Source organism: Manacus candei, unplaced genomic scaffold, assembly GCF_025592945.1.
Source record: "Manacus candei isolate 608988 ecotype Guabito, Panama unplaced genomic scaffold, ASM2559294v1 h1tg000299l, whole genome shotgun sequence".
Lineage (NCBI taxonomy): Eukaryota > Metazoa > Chordata > Aves > Passeriformes > Pipridae > Manacus > Manacus candei.
The window spans coordinates 27,273-46,850 of NW_026138347.1; the positions used below are offsets into that span (position 1 = coordinate 27,273).

General features: G+C 55.6%; 1 protein-coding gene and 2 long non-coding RNA genes across 8 annotated transcripts; 2 read left to right on the forward strand and 1 right to left on the reverse strand.

Annotated features, from left to right (window-relative positions):
* Window positions 1–305: 305 nt before the first annotated feature.
* Window positions 306–19,533, reverse strand: ASB13 (ankyrin repeat and SOCS box containing 13). The gene is made up of 6 exons (XM_051775442.1): window positions 19,392–19,533; window positions 15,022–15,209; window positions 13,017–13,167; window positions 10,563–10,697; window positions 4,288–4,479; window positions 306–2,074 (listed from the first exon to the last, which is right to left on the reverse strand). The coding sequence occupies exons 1-6, from the start codon at window positions 19,432–19,434 to the stop codon at window positions 1,947–1,949; spliced, it is 837 nt and encodes a 278-aa protein (XP_051631402.1). The 5' UTR covers window positions 19,435–19,533; the 3' UTR covers window positions 306–1,946.
* LOC127464972 (uncharacterized) lies at window positions 4,487–6,904 on the forward strand. 3 transcript variants are annotated; one of them, XR_007901781.1, is made up of 3 exons: window positions 4,487–4,642; window positions 4,963–5,032; window positions 6,645–6,904. It is a non-coding gene; the product is annotated as an uncharacterized LOC127464972 (long non-coding RNA). The 3 variants fall into 3 exon arrangements; XR_007901782.1 differs by having other exon boundaries at window positions 4,963–5,017; XR_007901783.1 differs by having other exon boundaries at window positions 4,963–5,002.
* Window positions 15,221–16,226, forward strand: LOC127464970 (uncharacterized). Of its 4 annotated transcripts, none has more exons than XR_007901776.1 (4): window positions 15,221–15,510; window positions 15,553–15,678; window positions 15,868–15,909; window positions 15,952–16,226. It is a non-coding gene; the product is annotated as an uncharacterized LOC127464970 (long non-coding RNA). The 4 variants fall into 4 exon arrangements; XR_007901777.1 differs by having other exon boundaries at window positions 15,868–15,888; window positions 15,973–16,226; XR_007901778.1 differs by lacking the exon at window positions 15,868–15,909 and adding an exon at window positions 15,721–15,846 and having other exon boundaries at window positions 15,553–15,594.
* Window positions 19,534–19,578: the final 45 nt, after the last annotated feature.

A 19,578-nucleotide genomic window follows, 5' to 3' on the forward strand; every position in this document is an offset into this window, starting at 1 on the left:
GATTTAAAATCAATTTAAAATAAAGATATTTAAAATTAAGAGATTTAAAATAAAGATATTTAAAATGAAGAGATTTAAAATAAAGAGATGTAAAATCAATTTAAAATAAAGAGATTTAAAATAAAGATATTTAAAATAAAGAAATTTAACATAAATAGATTTAAAATCAATTTAAAATAAAGAGATTTAAAATGAAGAGATTTAACACAAAGAAATTTAAAACCCAATTTAAAAGAGCTTTAAACCAAACAACTGAACTTTAGGACTTAACAGAGAGGGTGAAAAAAAAACCCCAAAGACGACACGAGGAGGATCCTGGAATTTTATTCTCGGTTATCCAAGGAATTTTTTTGGCTTTCCCGCCGGAAATTTGGGATTTATTGCTTCACCAGTGTCAAAAAAGCAACTTAATAATCAGATTTTTGACCCCAAAGGAGAGTTTTTCACCCCAGCTGCGCTTTCCCAATCCGTGTTTATCCGTCAGTTGGGCGGGAGAAGCTTTTCCAGGGATGATCCAACAAAAAAGGTTGGAATAAAACGGCCTGGGGAAGCCCCTTCCCAGCCAAACTATTCCCTAAAATTCCCATCCGTGAATCCCACACCCAACAACCTGGAGGGCTTTCCCTGAGCTTCACATTTCTGGGATCTGAAACAGTAAAAAAAAAAAAAACGGGATTGGAAGAGCGGGTTTGGGAATTTTTCTTGGGAATTTTTCCTGATCCGGCACAAAAAAAAAAAAGGGATGTGGGGAGGGGGGGAAATCTAATAAAAAATGAAAAATAAAGTGGTTTTCTGCTGGCCAGAAAGTGCTTCATCCCGGCTCTCCCAGCCTGGATCCTCCTTCCCAAGGAGGAGAGCCCTTGGAAGCGACCGCCGGGATGAGATCCCGGCGGGAATGGGGTCGGGAGCCCCGGATTCCACCTCGGACAAGGGGGGGTTCATCCTGTTTTGGAGGGATTTGTTCCCATCACAGCCAGGAGGGGACTCCTCAGGGAGCTCCATCCCAGGATCCCGTGGAATTCCGACCCAGGAAAACAGGGAATGGCCCCCTCTGGAAGTTTGGATGGTTTTGGCTCCCTAAGGACGAAGCTCCAGGAATTCCAGCCCGGGAATCCGGGGTTGCCAAACTCTGGAGAGGGGGGGGAAAAAACAAAAAATCAACCTAAAAATCCCCCAGAATTCCAGGCAGATCCCACAGGGATGTGTCCCACTTATTGCACACGGGAATATTTTGGGAGCAGGGAAGAATCCCTGGGCTTGGAATTGAGCCTGGGAATGGGGGCACTGGAAGAAGGAGCCGAAGCCGAACCCGGCAGCGGCTTTTCCCTAATCCTGGTGCGGAGCCAAAGCCTGTGGATCCCCCTGGAAAAGCCGGGAAGAGCCTCTAATTAGCCCCGAGCTTAATTTGGGGGCTTAATTTGCCTCCGGCGGGTCCTGAGCTTTGTGCCCTGGGGGTGGGTCCTCTGGAGAACCACCCAAATCCAAGGTCATTCCCTCCCCTATCCCGGTGCAGCCAACAAGGACAGGTGTCCTGGAGCCATTCCGGGTGTCCTGGAGCCATTCCAGGTGTCCCGGCTCATCCCAGCCACGGGAATCTAAAACGGGGACGGACGAATCCCGTTCCAGGAGTATCCATTTCTTCCCCCCCTGGCTCCAAAGGGAGCCTTGGCTGGAGCACAGGGGAAAAACAGGGAACATCAATCCCGTTCCACCAGCCTAAAAAACCCCCAATCCCCCCCCCCCCCCCAAGGAGCTTTCCCGGGATTTGCCCGCGGAGCAGAAGGAAGCGCGGCCTCAGAAATACTATTTACACCAGTTTGGCTTTAAATTAAAACTTTGAGCTTCTTGGGTGGAGGGAGGGGGGAGGTAGAAGAGGAAGAGAAGACCCTTGGTGGTGTGGGAATTCCGGGGGGGGGGGTGTTTCTCCTTCCCGGCCCGTTTCCCTGTCAGTTGTAGGAGAGGTACTGGATGAGCCGGGGGGGAATGTCGAGCTTGGAGATCTTCTCCAGGGCCCTCTGCCCGGCGGCTTTCCGGACCGTCACCCGGCACAGCTGGGACAGGCTCAGCGGGGTCTCTGCCGGGAGAAAACGGGGGGAAAAACGGGATCAGGGGGTGCTGAGGGGGATGCGGGGCAAAGATTCCCGGCTGGGGGATGCCTGGAATTGTCCACGAGGCTGGATCGACCTCCCGCAGCTCCAGAATGTTCAGTTTGGTCCCCAAGAACTCTCTGCCTTCAGGAGAAGAAGTTCTGGAGTTCCCCCAGCCAGGCTGGAGCAACCTGGGATGGTGAAAGGTGTTGGGGTTGGAACTGGATCATCTTTAAGGTCCCTTCCAACCCCAAAATATGTGATTTTTAGGACCATCCAATGCAGGGGTGTTGAGCAGGGTCTGCAAATGCTCAGATTTGCCCCCGAGAACTCTCTGCCTTCAGGGGAAGAAGTTCTGGAGTTCCCCCACCCAGGTTGGAGCAATCTGGGATGGTGGAAGGGGCTGGGATTGGAACTGGATGGTCTTTAAGGTCCCTTCCAACCCAAAATGTGTGTTTCTGTGACTTTTAGGATCATCCAGGCTGGAGCAATCTGGGATGATGGAAGGTGCTGGGGTTGGAACTGGATGGTCTTTCAGTTCCCTTCCAACCCAAAATATGTGATTTTTAGGACCATCCAATGCAGGGGTGTTGAGCGGGGTCTGCAAATGCTCAGATTTGCTCCCAAGAACTCTCTGCCTTCATGGGAAGAAGTTCCAGAGTTCCCTCATCCAGGTTGGAGCAACCTGGGATGGTGAAAGGTGTTGGGGTTGGAACTGGATGGTCTTATAGGTCTTCCAACCTAAAATATGTGACTTTCAGGACCATCCAATGCAGGGGTGTTGAGCGGGGTCTGCAAATGCTCAGATTTGCCCCCAAGAACTCTCTGCCTTCATGGGAAGAAGTTCCAGAGTTCCCCCATCCAGGTTGGAGCAACTTGGGATGGTGGAAGGTGTTGGGGTTGGAATTGGATGGTCTTTAAGGTCCCTTCCAACCCCAAAATGTGTGTTTCTGTGACTTTCAGGACCATCCAATGCAGGGGTGTTGAGCAGGGTCTGTAAATGCTCAGATTTGCTCCCAAGAACTCTCTGCCTTCAGGGGAATAAGTTCTGGAGTTCCCCCATCGAGGCTGGAGTAACCTGGGATGGTGGAAGGTGTTGGGGTTGGAACTGGATGGTCTTTAAGGTCCCTTCCAACCCCAAAATGTGTGTTTCTGTGACTTTTAGGATCATCCAGGCTGGAGCAACCTGGGATGGTGAAAGGTGCTGGGGTTGGAACTGGATGACCTTTAAGGTCCCTTCCAACCCCAAATGTGTGTTTCTGTGACTTTTAGGACCATCCAATGCAGGGGTGTTGAGCAGAGTCTAGATTTGCCCCTAAGAACTCTCCTCCTCCAAGGAGTTCCCCCATCCAGGTTGGAGCAACCTGGGATGGTGAAAGGTGTCCCTGCCCACAGGGTTGGAACAGGATGGTCTTTAAGGTCCCTTCCAACCCCAAAATATGTGATTTTTAGGACCATCCAATGCAGGGGTGTTGAGCAGGGTCTGCAAATGCTCAGATTTGCCCCCAAGAACTCTCTGCCTTCAGGGGAAGAAGCTCTGGAGTTCCCCCATCCAGGCTGGAGCAACCTGGGATGGTGAAAGGTGTTGGGGTTGGAACTGGATGACCTTTAAGGTCCCTTCCAACCCCAAAATGTGTGTTTCTGTGACTTTTAGGACCATCCAATGCAGGGGTGTTGAGCAGGGTCTAGATTTGCCCCCAAGAACTCTCTGCCTCCAAGGGAAGAAGTTCCAGAGTTTCCCCATCCAGGCTGGAGCAACCCGGGATGGTGGAAGGTGTTGGCGCTGAAATTGGATGACCTTTAAGGTCCCTTCCAACCCCAAATGTGTGTTTCTGTGACTTTTAGGACCATCCAATGTAGGGCTGTTGAGCAGGGTCTGCAAATGCTCAGATTTGCCCCCGAGAACTCTCTGTCTTCATGGGAAGAAGCTCCATCCAGGCTGGAGCAACCTGGGATGGTGGAAGGTGTTGGGGTTGGAACTGGATCATCTTTAAGGTCCCTTCCAACCCCAAAATGTGTTTCTGTGACTTTTAGGATCATCCAGGTTGAAACAACCCGGGCTGGTGGAAGGTGTCGGGGTTGGAACTGGATCATCTTTAAGGTCCCTTCCAACCCAACCGTTCCACGACTCCGAGACGCCCGGGATCAAACCAGACTGAGGACCAGGAGAGCCAATTCCCAGGTTTTTCCCCTCACTCACTCTCATAGTACTCAAAGCACTTGGCCGTGGGGCTGCTGCTCCAGGTGTAATCCGAGGGTTTCTTGCCCCGGTTGTCCCTGGCGTAGATGTTCCCTCCGAACTCCACCAGCATCTCCACCAGGTCCACGTTCTTCACCTTGGCCGCGTGGTGAAGGGCCGTCTCGTGCAGCTTGGCCGCGTTCACGTTGGCCCCTGAGGACAGAAAACCATCCCAAATCCGTGTGGGAATCCCTCCCTCGACCCAAACGCCGGGAGCGGTGGGAGCGGGGTGGAAAAACGGCGTTAAAAAAACGCACAAAAAGCTGGGAAAGATCCCAAAAAAAACCCACCCAAAAAACTGGCACAAAGAGGGAAGGTTTGGGAAGGGAAGGTTTAGGAAGGTTTGGGAAGGTTTGGGAAGGTTTGGGAAGGGAAGGTTTGGGAAGGTTTGGGAAGGGAAGGTTTGGGAAGGGAAGGTTTGGGAAGGTTTGGGAAGGGAAGGGAAGGGAAGGGAAGGTTTGGGAAGAGAAGGGAAGGTTTGGGAAGGTTTGGGAAGGTTTGGGAAGGGAAGGTTTGGGAAGGTTTGGGAAGGGAAGGTTTGGGAAGGGAAGGTTTGGGAAGGTTTGGGAAGGGAAGGTTTGGGAAGGGAAGGGAAGGTTTGGGAAGAGAAGGGAAGGTTTGGGAAGAGAAGGGAAGGTTTGGGAAGGTTTGGGAAGGGAAGGTTTGGGAAGGGAAGGTTTGGGAAGGGAAGGTTTGGGAAGGGAAGGTTTGGGAAGGGAAGGTTTGGGAAGGTTTGGGAAGGTTTGGGAAGGTTTGGGAAGGGAAGGTTTGGGAAGGGAAGGGAAGGTTTGGGAAGGGAAGGTTTGGAAGGGAAGGTTTGGGAAGGGAAGGGAAGGGAAGGGAAGGGAAGGGAAGGGAAGGGAAGGGAAGGTTTGGGAAGGGAAGGTTTGGGAAGGGAAGGGAAGGGAAGGGAAGGGAAGGGAAGGGAAGGGAAGGTTTGGGAAGGGAAGGGAAGGTTTGGGAAGGGAAGGGAAGGTTTGGGAAGGTTTGGGAAGGGAAGGTTTGGGAAGGTTTGGGAAGGGAAGGTTTGGGAAGGGAAGGGAAGGGAAGGGAAGGGAAGGGAAGGGAAGGGAAGGGAAGGGAAGGGAAGGGAAGGGAAGGGAAGGGAAGGGAAGGGAAGGGAAGGTTTGGGAAGGGAAGGGAAGGGAAGGGAAGGGAAGGGAAGGGAAGGGAAGGGAAGGGAAGGGTTTGGGAAGGGAAGGGAAGGTTTGGGAAGGTTTGGGAAGGTTTGGGAAGGTTTGGGAAGGTTTGGGAAGGGAAGGGAAGGGAAGGGAAGGGAAGGGAAGGGAAGGGAAGGGAAGGGAAGGGAAGGGAAGGGAAGGGAAGGGAAGGGAAGGGAAGGGAAGGGAAGGGAAGGGAAGGGAAGGTTTGGGAAGGGAAGGAAGGGAAGGGAAGGGAAGGTTTGGGAAGGGAAGGTTTGGGAAGGGAAGGTTTGGGAAGGGAAGGTTTGGGAAGGGAAGGGAAGGGAAGGGAAGGTTTGGGAAGGGAAGGGAAGGGAAGGTTTGGGAAGGGAAGGGAAGGTTTGGGAAGGGAAGGGAAGGGAAGGGAAGGGAAGGTTTGGGAAGGGAAGGTTTGGGAAGGGAAGGGAAGGGAAGGGAAGGTTTGGGAAGGGAAGGGAAGGGAAGGGAAGGGAAGGGAAGGGAAGGTTTGGGAAGGGAAGGGAAGGGAAGGGAAGGGAAGGGAAGGGAAGGGAAGGGAAGGGAAGGGAAGGTTTGGGAAGGGAAGGGAAGGGAAGGGAAGGGAAGGGAAGGGAAGGGAAGGGAAGGGAAGGGAAGGGAAGGGAAGGTTTGGGAAGGGAAGGTTTGGGAAGGGAAGGGAAGGGAAGGGAAGGGAAGGGAAGGGAAGGGAAGGGAAGGGAAGGGAAGGGAAGGGAAGGGAAGGGAAGGGAAGGGAAGGGAAGGGAAGGGAAGGGAAGGGAAGGGAAGGGAAGGTAGGGAAGGGATGGGAAGGGGAAGGTTTGGGAAGGGAAGGGAAGGGAAGGGAAGGTTTGGGAAGGTTTGGGAAGGGAAGGGAAGGGAAGGGAAGGGAAGGGAAGGGAAGGTTTGGGAAGGGAAGGGAAGGGAAGGGAAGGGAAGGGAAGGGAAGGGAAGGGAAGGGAAGGGAAGGGAAGGGAAGGGAAGGGAAGGGAAGGAAGGGAAGGGAAGGGAAGGGAAGGGAAGGGAAGGGAAGGGAAGGGAAGGGAAGGGAAGGGAAGGTTTGGGAAGGGAAGGGAGGTTTGGGAAGGGAAGGGAAGGTTTGGGAAGGGAAGGGAAGGGAAGGGAAGGTTTGGGAAGGGAAGGTTTGGGAAGGGAAGGGAAGGGAAGGTAAGGTTTGGGAAGGTTTGGGAAGGGAAGGTTTGGGAAGGGAAGGTTTGGGAAGGGAAGGTTTGGGAAGGGAAGGTTTGGGAAGGGAAGGGAAGGGAAGGGAAGGTTTGGGAAGGGAAGGGAAGGGAAGGGAAGGTTTGGGAAGGGAAGGTTTGGGAAGGGAAGGTTTGGGAAGGGAAGGTTTGGGAAGGTTTGGGAAGGGAAGGTTTGGGAAGGTTTGGGAAGGGAAGGGAAGGGAAGGGAAGGGAAGGGAAGGGAAGGGAAGGGAAGGGAAGGGAAGGGAAGGGAAGGGAAGGGAAGGGAAGGGAAGGGAAGGGAAGGGAAGGGAAGGTTTGGGAAGGGAAGGTTTGGGAAGGGAAGGTTTGGGAAGGGAAGGGAAGGGAAGGGAAGGGAAGGGAAGGGAAGGGAAGGGAAGGGAAGGGAAGGGAAGGGAAGGGAAGGTTTGGGAAGGTTGGGAAGGGAAGGTTTGGGAAGGGAAGGTTTGGGAAGGGAAGGTTTGGGAAGGTTTGGGAAGGGAAGGTTTGGGAAGGTTTGGGAAGGTTTGGGAAGGTTTGGGAAGGTTTGGGAAGGGAAGGGAAGGTTTGGGAAGGGAAGGTTTGGGAAGGGAAGGGAAGGTTTGGGAAGGGAAGGGAAGGTTTGGGAAGGGAAGGGAAGGTTTGGGAAGGGAAGGGAAGGTTTGGGAGGGAAGGGAAGGTTTGGGAAGGTTTGGGAAGGGAAGGGAAGGGAAGGGAAGGGAAGGGAAGGGAAGGTTTGGGAAGGTTTGGGAAGGTTTGGGAAGGTTTGGGAAGGTTTGGGAAGGGAAGGGGAAGGGAAGGGAAGGGAAGGGAAGGTTTGGGAAGGGAAGGGAAGGTTTGGGAAGGGAAGGTTTGGGAAGGGAAGGTTTGGGAAGGTTTGGGAAGGGAGGGAAGGGAAGGGAAGGGAAGGGAAGGGAAGGGAAGGGAAGGGAAGGGAAGGGAAGGGAAGGAAGGGAAGGGAAGGGAAGGGAAGGGAAGGGAAGGGAAGGGAAGGGAAGGTTTGGAAGGGAAGGGAAGGGAAGGGAAGGGAAGGGAAGGGAAGGGAAGGTTTGGGAAGGGAAGGGAAGGGAAGGGAAGGGAAGGGAAGGTTGGGAAGGGAAGGGAAGGGAAGGGAAGGTTTGGGAAGGGAAGGGAAGGGAAGGGAAGGGAAGGGAAGGGAAGGGAAGGGAAGGGAAGGGAAGGGAAGGGAAGGGAAGGGAAGGGAAGGTTTGGGAAGGGAAGGGAAGGGAAGGGAAGGGAAGGGAAGGGAAGGGAAGGGAAGGGAAGGGAAGGGAAGGGAAGGGAAGGTTTGGGAAGGGAAGGTTTGGGAAGGGAGGGAAGGTTTGGGAAGGGAAGGGAAGGGAAGGTTTGGGAAGGGAAGGGAAGGTTTGGGAAGGTTTGGGAAGGTTTGGGAAGGTTTGGGAAGGTTTGGGAAGGTTTGGGAAGGTTTGGGAAGGTTTGGGAAGGGAAGGGAAGGGAATGGAAGGGAAGGGAAGGTTTGGGAAGGAAGGGAAGGGAAGGTTTGGGAAGGGAAGGGAAGGGAAGGGAAGGGAAGGGAAGGGAAGGGAAGGGAAGGGAAGGGAAGGGAAGGGAAGGGAAGGGAAGGGAAGGGAAGGGAAGGGAAGGGAAGGGAAGGGAAGGTTTGGGAAGGGAAGGGAAGGAGGGAAGGGAAGGGAAGGGAAGGGAAGGGAAGGGAAGGGAAGGTTTGGGAAGGTTTGGGAAGGGAAGGTTTGGGAAGGGAAGGTTTGGGAAGGGAAGGAAGGGAAGGGAAGGGAAGGGAAGGGAAGGGAAGGGAAGGGAAGGGAAGGAAGGGAAGGGAAGGGAAGGGAAGGGAAGGGAAGGGAAGGGAAGGGAAGGGAAGGGAAGGGAAGGGAAGGGAAGGGAAGGAAGGGAAGGGAAGGGAAGGGAAGGGAAGGTTTGGGAAGGGAAGGGAAGGGAAGGGAAGGGAAGGGAAGGGAAGGGAAGGGAAGGGAAGGGAAGGGAAGGGAAGGGAAGGGAAGGTTTGGGAAGGTTTGGGAAGGTTTGGGAAGGGAAGGTTTGGGAAGGGAAGGTTTGGGAAGGTTTGGGAAGGGAAGGTTTGGAAGGTTTGGGAAGGGAAGGGAAGGTTTGGGAAGGGTTTGGGAAGGTTTGGGAAGGGAAGGGAAGGTTTGGGAAGGGAAGGTTTGGGAAGGGAAGGGAAGGTTTGGGAAGGGAAGGGAAGGGAAGGGAAGGTTTGGGAAGGGAAGGGAAGGTTTGGGAAGGGAAGGGAAGGTTTGGGAAGGGATGGGAAGGTTTGGGAAGGGAAGGGAAGGGAAGGGAAGGGAAGGGAAGGGAAGGGAAGGGAAGGTTTGGGAAGGGAAGGGAAGGGAAGGGAAGGGAAGGGAAGGGAAGGGAAGGGAAGGGAAGGGAAGGGAAGGGAAGGGAAGGGAAGGGAAGGGAAGGAAGGGAAGGGAAGGGAAGGGAAGGGAAGGGAAGGAAGGGAAGGGAAGGGAAGGGAAGGGAAGGGAAGGGAAGGGAAGGAAGGGAAGGGAGGGAAGGGAAGGGAAGGGAAGGTTTGGGAAGGTTTGGGTAGGTTTGGGAAGGTTTGGGAAGGGAAGGGAAGGGAAGGTTTGGGAAGGGAAGGGAAGGTTTGGGAAGGGAAGGGAAGGTTGGGAAGGTTTGGGAAGGTTTGGGAAGGGAAGGGAAGGGAAGGGAAGGGAAGGGAAGGGAAGGGAAGGGAAGGGAAGGGAAGGGAAGGGAAGGGAAGGGAAGGGAAGGGAAGGGAAGGGAAGGGAAGGGAAGGGAAGGGAAGGGAAGGGAAGGGAAGGGAAGGGAAGGGAAGGAAGATGGGCTGGCAGTTGGAATAGAGAGCTGGGACTGAGGAGCAGCTCAGCAAGAAAAAACACCAGTTTTCAAGAAAATTGCCGAGCGAGTTCTCGGTGCCGGAAAAATTGTGGGTTTTCCTCTCTGGATTTCTGTTTTCCTTGGAGAGAGGGGGATCTCAGTCCCTGGTTATTTGGGGAAATGAGGTCATAACTGCTTCCTGGATCCAAAGAGCCATTCCCAGTCATCTCCACGGAACATTCCCACTCAAGACAGTGAGAACTTTGCTGATTATTTCGACAGGAACACCCCCAGATCCAGGAGGTGTTCCAGCTCCACCAGCCAAGGTTTAGTTATGGATATTTTTGCCAAGGAAGTTTGGTTTTTATAAGTTTATGGCAAGAAGTCATTCCCTATCCCCAAAACAGCTGGAATTTGACCAGCAGAGGTGAGAGAGACCACACTGAACTCAAACAATTCCCTTTTGGGAATGTGTGGCCACACTGGATTTCTTCGGAATTCATGAGGAGAAACTGGAATTTCTTGGGAATCAATTAATGGGGAACTGGAGTGGGTGGAATTAAACTGGCTTAGGTGTGTAATTTTTAGATAATTGTTATTCAATTAGATAAATCCCCAGCCCTGGGGGATTCCTCCTGGAAGCACAGGGAAAGACAGGAAGTTTGACCCGAATTCCTCCCAAAATGAGAGGAAAACTGGGATGTGAAGCCTGGAGGCAAATGTTGGGACTTGAACATCCAGCAAAAGTCATCTGGGCTTAACACCCAGCTGTGTGTTCTGAATGAGCCCTGAATTGTTCCATTTAGAGGTTGGGAATCAGGGAATCGTGGAATGGTTTGGGTCGGAAGGGACCTTAAAGGTCACCCAGTTCCAACCCCGAGACCTTCCACTATCCCAGGTTGCTCCAAACCCCGTCCACCACCTGGTCTTGGACACTTCCAGGGATGGAGCATCCCACTGGGAGATGGGTATTTATGGAATAGGCCAAAACAATGTTTGAACACCAAGTTTTGCTCCGTGAAGCCCAAAACTTTCACCTCTGACCATCTCTATCCCGGCAGGAATTCCGCCGAGGAGTCGCTTCCCACGGACACCACCGCGCCCTGCCCACCCACAGGGACCCCTGTGGGTGCCATACCTGCCTTGAGCAGCAGCTTGGCACAGTCCAGGTGTTCCCTGGCACAGGCCACGTGCAGGGGAGTCCCGAAGTGACAGTCGTGAGCCTCCAGGTTGGCGCCGACGTCGATGAGGAGCTGGACACACTCGGGGCTGCCTTTGGGAAGGGAAGAGCCCAGTCAGAAGCCAAGAATCCAGCTCAGATCACAGAATCCCAGAATCCCAGAATCCTAGAATCAGATGGGTTGGAAGGGATCTCTGAGATCATCCAGCCCAACCCTTGATCCAACCCCGCCGTGGTTCCCAGCCCATGGCACTGATGCCACATCCAGTCTGTCCTTAAACATCTCCAGGGATGGAGAATCCCCCACTTCCCTGGGCAGCCCATTCCAGTGGCTGAGCACCCTCTCTGCAAAGAAATTCTTTCTGATATCCAACCTAAACCTCCCCTGGCACAGCTGAAGACCGAGCCCTCTTGTCTTGCTGATGGTTGCCTGGGAAAAGAGCCCAACCCCCCCGGCTCCCCCCTCCTGGCAGGGAGTTGCAGAGAGTGAGGAGGTCTCCCCTGAGCCTCCTCCTCTCCAGGCTGAGCCCCCCCAGCTCCCTCAGCCTCTCCTCCCAGCACTTGGGCTCCAGTCCCTTCCCCAGCCTGGCTGCTCTTCTCTGCCCCTGCTCCAGCCCCTCCAGGGCCTTCCTGAGCTCAGGGCCCAGAGCTGGACACAGCACTCCAGGGGTGGCCTCCCCAGCGCCCAGCCCAGGGGCACAAGCCCTGCCCTGCTCCTGCTGCCACACTCTTCCTCAGCCAGCCCAGCAGCCCTTGGCCCTCTTGCCCCCCTGGCCACCCTCGGGCTCCTCTTCAGCTCCCTGCCCAGCCCAACTCCCAGCTCCCTTCCTGCCTGGCTGCTCTCCAGCCCCTCTGGCCCAGCCTGCAGCTGCAGGGGCTTCTTGTGGCCCAAGGGCAGGACCCAGCCCTTGGCCTTGGGGAACCTCAGCCCCTTGCAATCAGCCCATGGATCCAGCCTGGCCAGGGCCCTCTGCAGAGCCCTCCTGCCTTCCAGCACATCAACACTCCCCCAGCTTGGGGTCACCTGCCAATTTACTGCTGATGGTTCCCTCCATCCCCTCACCTAAATCATCAATAAAGACATTAAACAGGACTGGGCCCAGCTCTGATCCCTGGGGACACCCCTGGGGACGGATCCCAGCTGGAAGCAGCTCCATCCCCACCACTCTCTGGGCCCTCAGCCAGTTCCTCACCCAGCCCAGAGTGCCCCAGGCCAAGCCCTGGCAGCAGCTTTTCCAGGAGTGTCCCTTGGGAGATGGGATGTTGGGATGAGCCCATGTGGTGTTTGGGGCCATGGCTGGGACCTGGGAAGGCTCGTGAGCCAACACAACACGAGCAGGACACAAGGAATGGAGCGGCCGGGCTGGAGCCGACAGGGAATCAGGTCAAACGACCCCAAATCCAAGGATTTGCACCAAATCCCCTGTTGTTTCTGGAGCTGCTGTGCTGCTGATCCTGCCCTGGGTGGGTTTGATCACCTCCAAGGCCATTCCAGCTTTGTTTTTTCCAGTGGTGATAATTCAGCTTAACAAAAAGCAGGGAATTATCACCGAGCCTCGGGAAAAGGCTTAACGAGGAAAAGCTCCACAGGAGCTCCCAGGTGTGGATTTAACAACCAACTGATTGTCCAAAATGCTCCAGAATTGAAGGAAAACTGTGTCCAGACCACAGCAGATCACAAAAACATGAAACAGGAAGAATTACATTTTACTGAGGGGAAAGTGAGGCACAAAATGGTGAATGAGGAAGAGATTTGGCAACAATTATCCAACGTGGACATTGTTGCTCCCACAGTCAGGTTTTCCTGCTGCTCTGTCTGTGCAGGTGGAAGATTGAAGGATTAATTATAATTAAATTAGTAAAGGTAATTAGTAAATTCTTGCCTGTGAGGGTGGGGAGGGACTGGAATGGATCTCCCAGAGAAGCTGTGGCTGCCTCTGGATCCCTGGAAGTGTCCAAGGCCAGGCTGGAGCAACCTGGGATAGTGGGAGGTGACCCTGCCCGTGGCAGGGGTGGGACTGGATGGGCTTTAAGGTCCTTCCCAGCCCAAACCATCCTGGCATTCCATGATCCTATGGTTAAATCCTCCTCTGATCCAAATATCCCAAAAAGGATCAAGCAGAGGCCGAGGGAAGCACAGAGGAGCCGGGTTTGTCCCAAACATCATTTTGGCCCCTGCTGTCTTCCCTTATTCCCTGGACAGACCCCCCCCCCAGCTGGAAAAGGCTGGGAGAAGGACAAAGGAGCAGCACAGGGAGCAGCAGCATTCCCAACAATCCCTGGCACTTCCTTCCCACCCAACAACCCCCAGCAGGAGGGGTCTGAACAACAACTGAAGGTCCTCGGTGCTGCTTTTTTTTTGCTCCTCCAAGCCCCAGATAAACATGGAGAGACAAATCCCACTGGATTTACCATTCATGCAGGCTTCATGGAGAGGGGAGGCCGTGTAGAGGGGGGGGTTCACCTTGGCACCGTGGGACAGCAGCACCTTGACACACTCGATGCTCCCCGAGGCACAGGCGTCGCACAGGGGGGTGCTGCCGTCGATGTTCCTGGCGTCCACCTGCAGGGAAATCACGGAATCCTGGGATTAGCCGGCTTGGGAAAGGGTTCAAGGGCACCAGCTGAAGCAGCACTGGCACTGGATCGTGTCCTCAGGCGCCACATCCACGCTTGGTGCCCGTGGAACACAAAGGAGCAGCTTCTAACAACTTCTAACTTCTAACCAACTTCTAACCAACTTCTAACCAACTTCTAACTCCTGGACCAGTCACCAAGAGCACCAAATTCCCCCCAGATGTGAGGATCATGGAATCATTAAGGTTGGAAAAGGCCTCTGAGGTGGTCGAGACCAAGAGTTAACCCGGCCCTGCAAAGACCAGCCCCTGTCCCCCAGTGCCACATCCACACCTTGTCTGAGCACTTCCAGGGGTGGGGATTCCACCACGGCCTGGGCAGCCCCTTCCAAGGTCTGACCACCCTTTCCAGGAGGAAATCTTCCCTGATATCCAACCTGAATTGTCCTGTAGGTCCCACAACTTCTTCTGGAATCAGGGAATCATTTGGGTTGGATGATCTGAGATCGTCGGGTCAAACAATCCCCAGCAGTGCTGAGGCCACCACTGACCATGTCCCCAAGTGCCACTTCCACAGGGATCTGAAATCCCTCCAGGGGTGGGGACTCCACCACCTCCCTGGGCAGCCCCTGCCAAGACCTGACACCTACATAAATTCCCTGCCTGGGGATATCTGAGAAGGGCAGTTCCAGGACCATCTTGTTCCCAAGGTCTGGCACTGCAGACACATCCTGGACTGCCCTGCAGCACCCACAGCTTCTTCTGGAATCAGGGAATCATTTGGGTTGGATGATCTGAGATTGTCGGGTCAAACAATCCCCAGCAGTGCCAAGGCCACCACTGACCACGTCCCCAAGTGCCACATCCACAGGGATTTTAAACCCCTCCAGGGATGGGGACTCCAGGCTGTTCCAATGCCTGACCACCCTTTCCATGAGGAAATTTTCCTGATATCCAACCTGACCCTCCCCTGGCCCAGCCTGAAGCCGTTCCCTCTCCTCCTGTCCCTTGTTCCCTGGGAGCAGAGCCCAACCCCCCCCCCGGCTCCCCCCTCCTGGCAGGGAGTTGCAGAGAGTGAGGAGGTCTCCCCTGAGCCTCCTCCTCTCCAGGCTGAGCCCCCCCAGCTCCCTCAGCCTCTCCTCCCAGCACTTGGGCTCCAGTCCCTTCCCCAGCCTGGCTGCTCTTCTCTGCCCCTGCTCCAGCCCCTCCAGGGCCCTTCCTGAGCTCAGGGCCCAGAGCTGGACACAGCACTCCAGGGGTGGCCTCCCCAGCGCCCAGCCCAGGGGCACAAGCCCTGCCCTGCTCCTGCTGCCACACTCTTCCTCAGCCAGCCCAGCAGCCCTTGGCCCTCTTGCCCCCCTGGCCACCCTCGGGCTCCTCTTCAGCTCCCTGCCCAGCCCAACTCCCAGCTCCCTTCCTGCCTGGCTGCTCTCCAGCCCCTCTGGCCCAGCCTGCAGCTGCAGGGGCTTCTTGTGGCCAAAGGGCAGGACCTGGCCCTTGGCCTTGGGGAACCTCAGCCCCTTGGAACCAGCCCATGGATCCAGCCTGGCCAGGGCCCTCTGCAGAGCCCTCCTGCCTTCCAGCACATCAACACTCCCCCAGCTTGGGCTCACCTGCAATGTGCTGATGGTTCCCTCCATCCCCTCATCCAGATCATCAATAAAGACATTAAACAGGACTGGGCCCAGCACTGATCCCTGGGGACACCACCAGTGACCGCCGCAATGGATGCAGCGTCGTTTCACTCCAATCCACCCCAAGGGAATCACGGATAAGGACCTGGGTTACCCCCCTCCCCTTTTCCTGGGGAACAGAAAGGCCCCGAGGGGAAGCTCCCTGACCTGTGCCCCCGCGTCCAGCAGCAGTTTGACACACTGGGTCTGCCCCCTCAGGCTGGCCTCGTGCAGGGGCGTGATGGAGTCGTAGGTGACGGCGTTGACGCAGGCCCCGCTCTCGATGAGCTGCTGCAGCTGCAGGATCTCCCCGCGCCGCGCCGCCTCGTGCACCGGCGTGCGGTCGGCCCAGAAGCCTGGAGAGGGAAGGGAGGCGTGGGTGAGGGAAGGAAGGAACCTGGAGGGGGAGAGGAAATGGGGGTGCCCCCGCAGAGCGGGAAGGAACTGCTGGATGGGAGGGTTGGGGAGGTCCTGGCACGGGTTGGGGAGGTTCTGGTACGGGTTGGGGAGGTCCTGGTACGGGTTGGGGAGGTCCTTGCAAGGGTTGGGGAGGTTCTGGCAGGGGCTGGGGAGGTCCTGGCACGGGTTGGGGAGATCCTGATACGGGTTGGGGAGGTTCTGGTATGGGTTGGGGAGGTCCTGGTACGGGTTGGGGAGGTCCTGGAAAAGGTTGGGGAGATTCTGGAAAATGTTGGGGAGGTCCTGGCAGGGGTTGGGGAGGTCCTGGCACGGGTTGGGGAGGTTCTGGAAAAGGCTGGGGAGGTTCTGGTATGGGTTGGGGAGGTCCTGGTACGGGTTGAGGAGGTTCTGGTACAGGTTGGGGAGGTCCTTGCAAGGGTTGGGGAGGTTCTGGCAGGGGCTGGGGAGGTCCTGGCACAGGTTGGGGAGGTCCTGGTACAGGTTGGAGAGGTTCTGGCACAGGTTGGGGAGGTCCTGGCAGGGGCTGGGGAGGTCCTGGCACAGGTTGGGGAGGTCCTGGCAGGGGTTGGGGAGGTTCTGGAAAAGGCTGGGGAGGTCCTGGCACGGGCTGGGGAGGTCCTGGTACAGGTTGGGGAGGTCCTTGCAAGGGTTGGGGAGGTTCTGGCAGGGCTTGGGGAGGTCCTGGCACGGGTTGGGGAGGTCCTGGTACGTGTTACACCCTGAGGTTTTGTGGTTGCCCCTGGAAGTGTCTAAGGCCAGGCTGGAACAACTGGGATAGTGGGAGGTGTCCGTGGGGGTTGGAACTGGATGGGCTTCGAGGTGCCTTCCCACCCTAACCATTCCAAGGAAAGGAAAGGAAAGGAAAGGAAAGAAGGAAAGGGAAAGAAGGAAAAGGAAAGGGAAGGGGAGGAAGAGGGGGAAGGGAAAGGGAAAGGGAAAGGGAAAGGGAAAGGAAAGGGAAAGGGAAAGGGAAAGGGAAAGGGGAAAGGGAAAGGGAAAGGGAAAGGGAAAGGGGAAAGGGAAAGGGAAAGGGAAAGGAAGGAAAGGGAAAGGGAAAGGGAAAGGAAAGGGAAAGGGAAAGGGAGAGAAGGGAAAGGAAGGAGAAGGAGAAGGAGAAGGAGAAGAAGGAGGAAAGGGAAAGGGAAAGGGAAAGGGAAAGGGAAAAGGGAAAGGGAAAGGGAAAGGGAAAGGGAAAGGGAAAGGGAAAGGGAAAGGGAAAGGGAAAGGGAAAGGGAAAGGGAAAGGGAAAGGGAAAGGGAAAGGGAAAGGGAAAGGGAAAGGGAAAGGGAAAGGACACGGGCCGGCAGTTGGAAGAGAGAGCTGGGACTGAGCAGCAACTCAGCAAGAAAAAACACATCCCCTCCATAAAGATCAGGGGAATCATGAATCCCAAATTTGGACAGCACAGAGTCTGTGCAGGCTTTGTTATTGGCTTGTTAGATCCTCATTCCCTTTGCCCATATCCCTGGGCAGGATGTTTTCCCTTCCCTGGAGCTCCCTGTGGTTTATGTCAGGAGAAACAAGAAGTTCAAACGAGCACGGAGACCTTGGAACCCCTTGCAGGCCTAAAGGGGCTCCAGGAGAGCTGGAGAGGGATTTGGGACAAGGCATGGAGGGACTAGGACACAGGGAATGGCTTCCCAGTGCCAGAGGGCAGGGATGGGTGGGATATGGGAAGGAATTCTGCTGGGAGGGTGGAGAGGGGCTGGAATGGATTTCCCAGAGAAGCTGTGGCTGCCCCTGGATCCCTGGGAGTGTCCAAGGCCAGGTTGGAGCAACCTGGGATAGTGGGAGGTGTTGGGGACAGAATTTCTGGGGCCAGAATTCCCTAAATCTGGGGCCAGAATTCCTAAACCTGCTGCCAGAATTCCTAAACCTGCTGCCAGAATTCCTAAATCCGGGTCAGAATTCCTAAATCTGGGGCCAAAATTCCTAAATCAGTGAACAGAATTCATAAATCTGGGGCCAGAATTCCCAAATCTGCAGCCAGAATTCATAAATCTGGGGCCAGAATTCCTAAATCTGGGGCCAAAATTCCTAAATCAGTGGACAGAATTCATAAATCTGGGGCCAGAATTCCCAAATCTGCAGCCAGAATTCCTAAATCTGGGGCCAGAATTCCTAAATCTGGGGCCAGAATTCCTAAATCTGGGGCCAGAATTCCTAAATCTGGGCCAGAATTCCCAAATCTGCAGCCAGAATTCCTAATCTGGGGCCAGAATTCCTAAATCTGGGGCCAGAATTCCTAAATCTGGGGCCAGAATTCCTAAATCTGGGGCCTGAATTCCTAAATCTGGGGCCAGAATTCCTAAATCTGGGGCCAGAATTCCTAAATCTGGGGCCAGAATTCCCAAATCTGTGGCTCAAGTCTTCCCTGGGAAGCAGGGCTGGCTCCTGATGCAATCAGGGAGCATCCAGGGAACATCCCTGCCTCGGGAATCAGCTGCAGCACAGGGACAGGGATCGGCCCTCTGGAGGTGACCCGCTGGCACAGGCAGGATTTTGGGATTTTGGGATTCTTCCCATCTCCTTCCAAGGTTGGAACCATCCCCTCTCTCCCCAGCACAGATCCCACACGATAATTTATGGAGGAACAGGGATGATTCCCCGTGTCCAGCTCTCCCAAGAGCTTATCCCCTTATCCCGTGCCTTGGGAGAGGTCACTACCTTCCTAAACGGTCCTGCCCACCCCAAAACTGTCCTGCCACCCCAAAACCCACCCTGTCACCCCCAAAACAATCCTGAAAACCCCCAAAACCACCCTGTCACCCCCAAAACTGTCCTGTCACCCTCAAAACAGTCCTGAAAACCCCCAAACCCACCCTGTCACCCCCAAAAATGTCCTGCAACCCCCAAAACCACCCTGTCATCTCCAATCCATCCTGACCTCCCAAAAACCATCCTGTAACCTCCAAAACGACCTGCAACCCCCCAAAACCATCCTGCAACCCCCCAAAACCATCCTGCAACCCCAAAACCACTCTGCAACCCCCCAAACCGTCCTGCAGCCCCCAAAACCACCCTGTCACCCCCTAAAACCACCCTGTTATCCAAATCCATCCTGACCTCCCAAAAACCATCCTGCAACCCCCAAAACCACCCTGTCACCCCAAAACCATTCTGCAACCCCAAAAATGTCCTGCAACTCCCCAAACCACTCTGTCAGCTCCAAAATTGCCCTGTCACCCTCCAAACCATCCTTCAACCCCCAAACCGTCCTGAAACCCCCAAAACCACCCTGCAACCCCCCAAACCATCTGTCACTCCTCGAAACCACTGTCACCTCCAACCCCACTCTGTCATTCCCAATCCATCCTGACCTCCCCAAAGCCACTCTGCAACCCCCAAACCCACCCTGTCACCTCTAAAACCACCCTGTCACCCCCACAACGTCCTGTCACCCCCAAAACCGTCCTGCAACCCCCAACACCACCCTGCCACACCCCAAAACCGTCCTGCAACCCCCAAGACCATCCTGTCACCTCCAAACCCACCCCTGTCACCCCCAAAACCTTCCTGCCCACCCAAAACTCTCCTGCCCACCCCAAAACCGTCCTGTCACCCCCAAAGCCATCCTGTCGACCCCAAAACTGTCCTGCAATCCTCAAAACCACCCTGTCACCCCAAAACCCGTCCTGTCGACCCCAAAACCGTCCTGCAATCCCCAAAACACCCTGTCACCTCCAAACCCGCCCTGTCACCCCCAAAACCTTCCCTACCCACCCCAAAACTGTCCTGTAACCCCCAACACCACTCTGTCACCTCCAAACCCGCCCTGTCACCCCCAACCCAAAACCTTCCTACCCACCCCAAAACCGTCCTGCAATCCCCAACACCGTCCTGCCCACCCCAAAACCGCCCTGCAACTCCCAAAACCGTCCTGCCCACCCCAACACCGTGCTGCAACCCCCAAAACCATCCTGCGAGCCCCAAAACCGTCCCGCAACCCCCAAACCCACCCTGTCACCTCCCAAGCCACCCTGTCACCCCTCAGTGCACCCTGCCCTGCCCCAAACCACGCCGCTGGCTGCCCGCAGCCCCCGTCCCTTCCCAGCTCAATTCCCAGCTCAATTCCCGGCTCCCCTCCCATCCCACGGCACCCCCCGGGCCCCACGCACTGATCTCTCCCCTCAGGGAGCCGCTGCTGACGGGGCTCTCCATGGCCGGGCCCGCCGGGAGCCGCCGGCTCCGGCCTCGTCCCGCTCCGCCCTCACGGCCCCTCACGGCCCGCGGGGCTCCGCCCGCTCCCTCACGGCTCCTCCTGCCCCTCACGGCCCCTCCTGCCCCGGCACGGCCTCGGCCGCG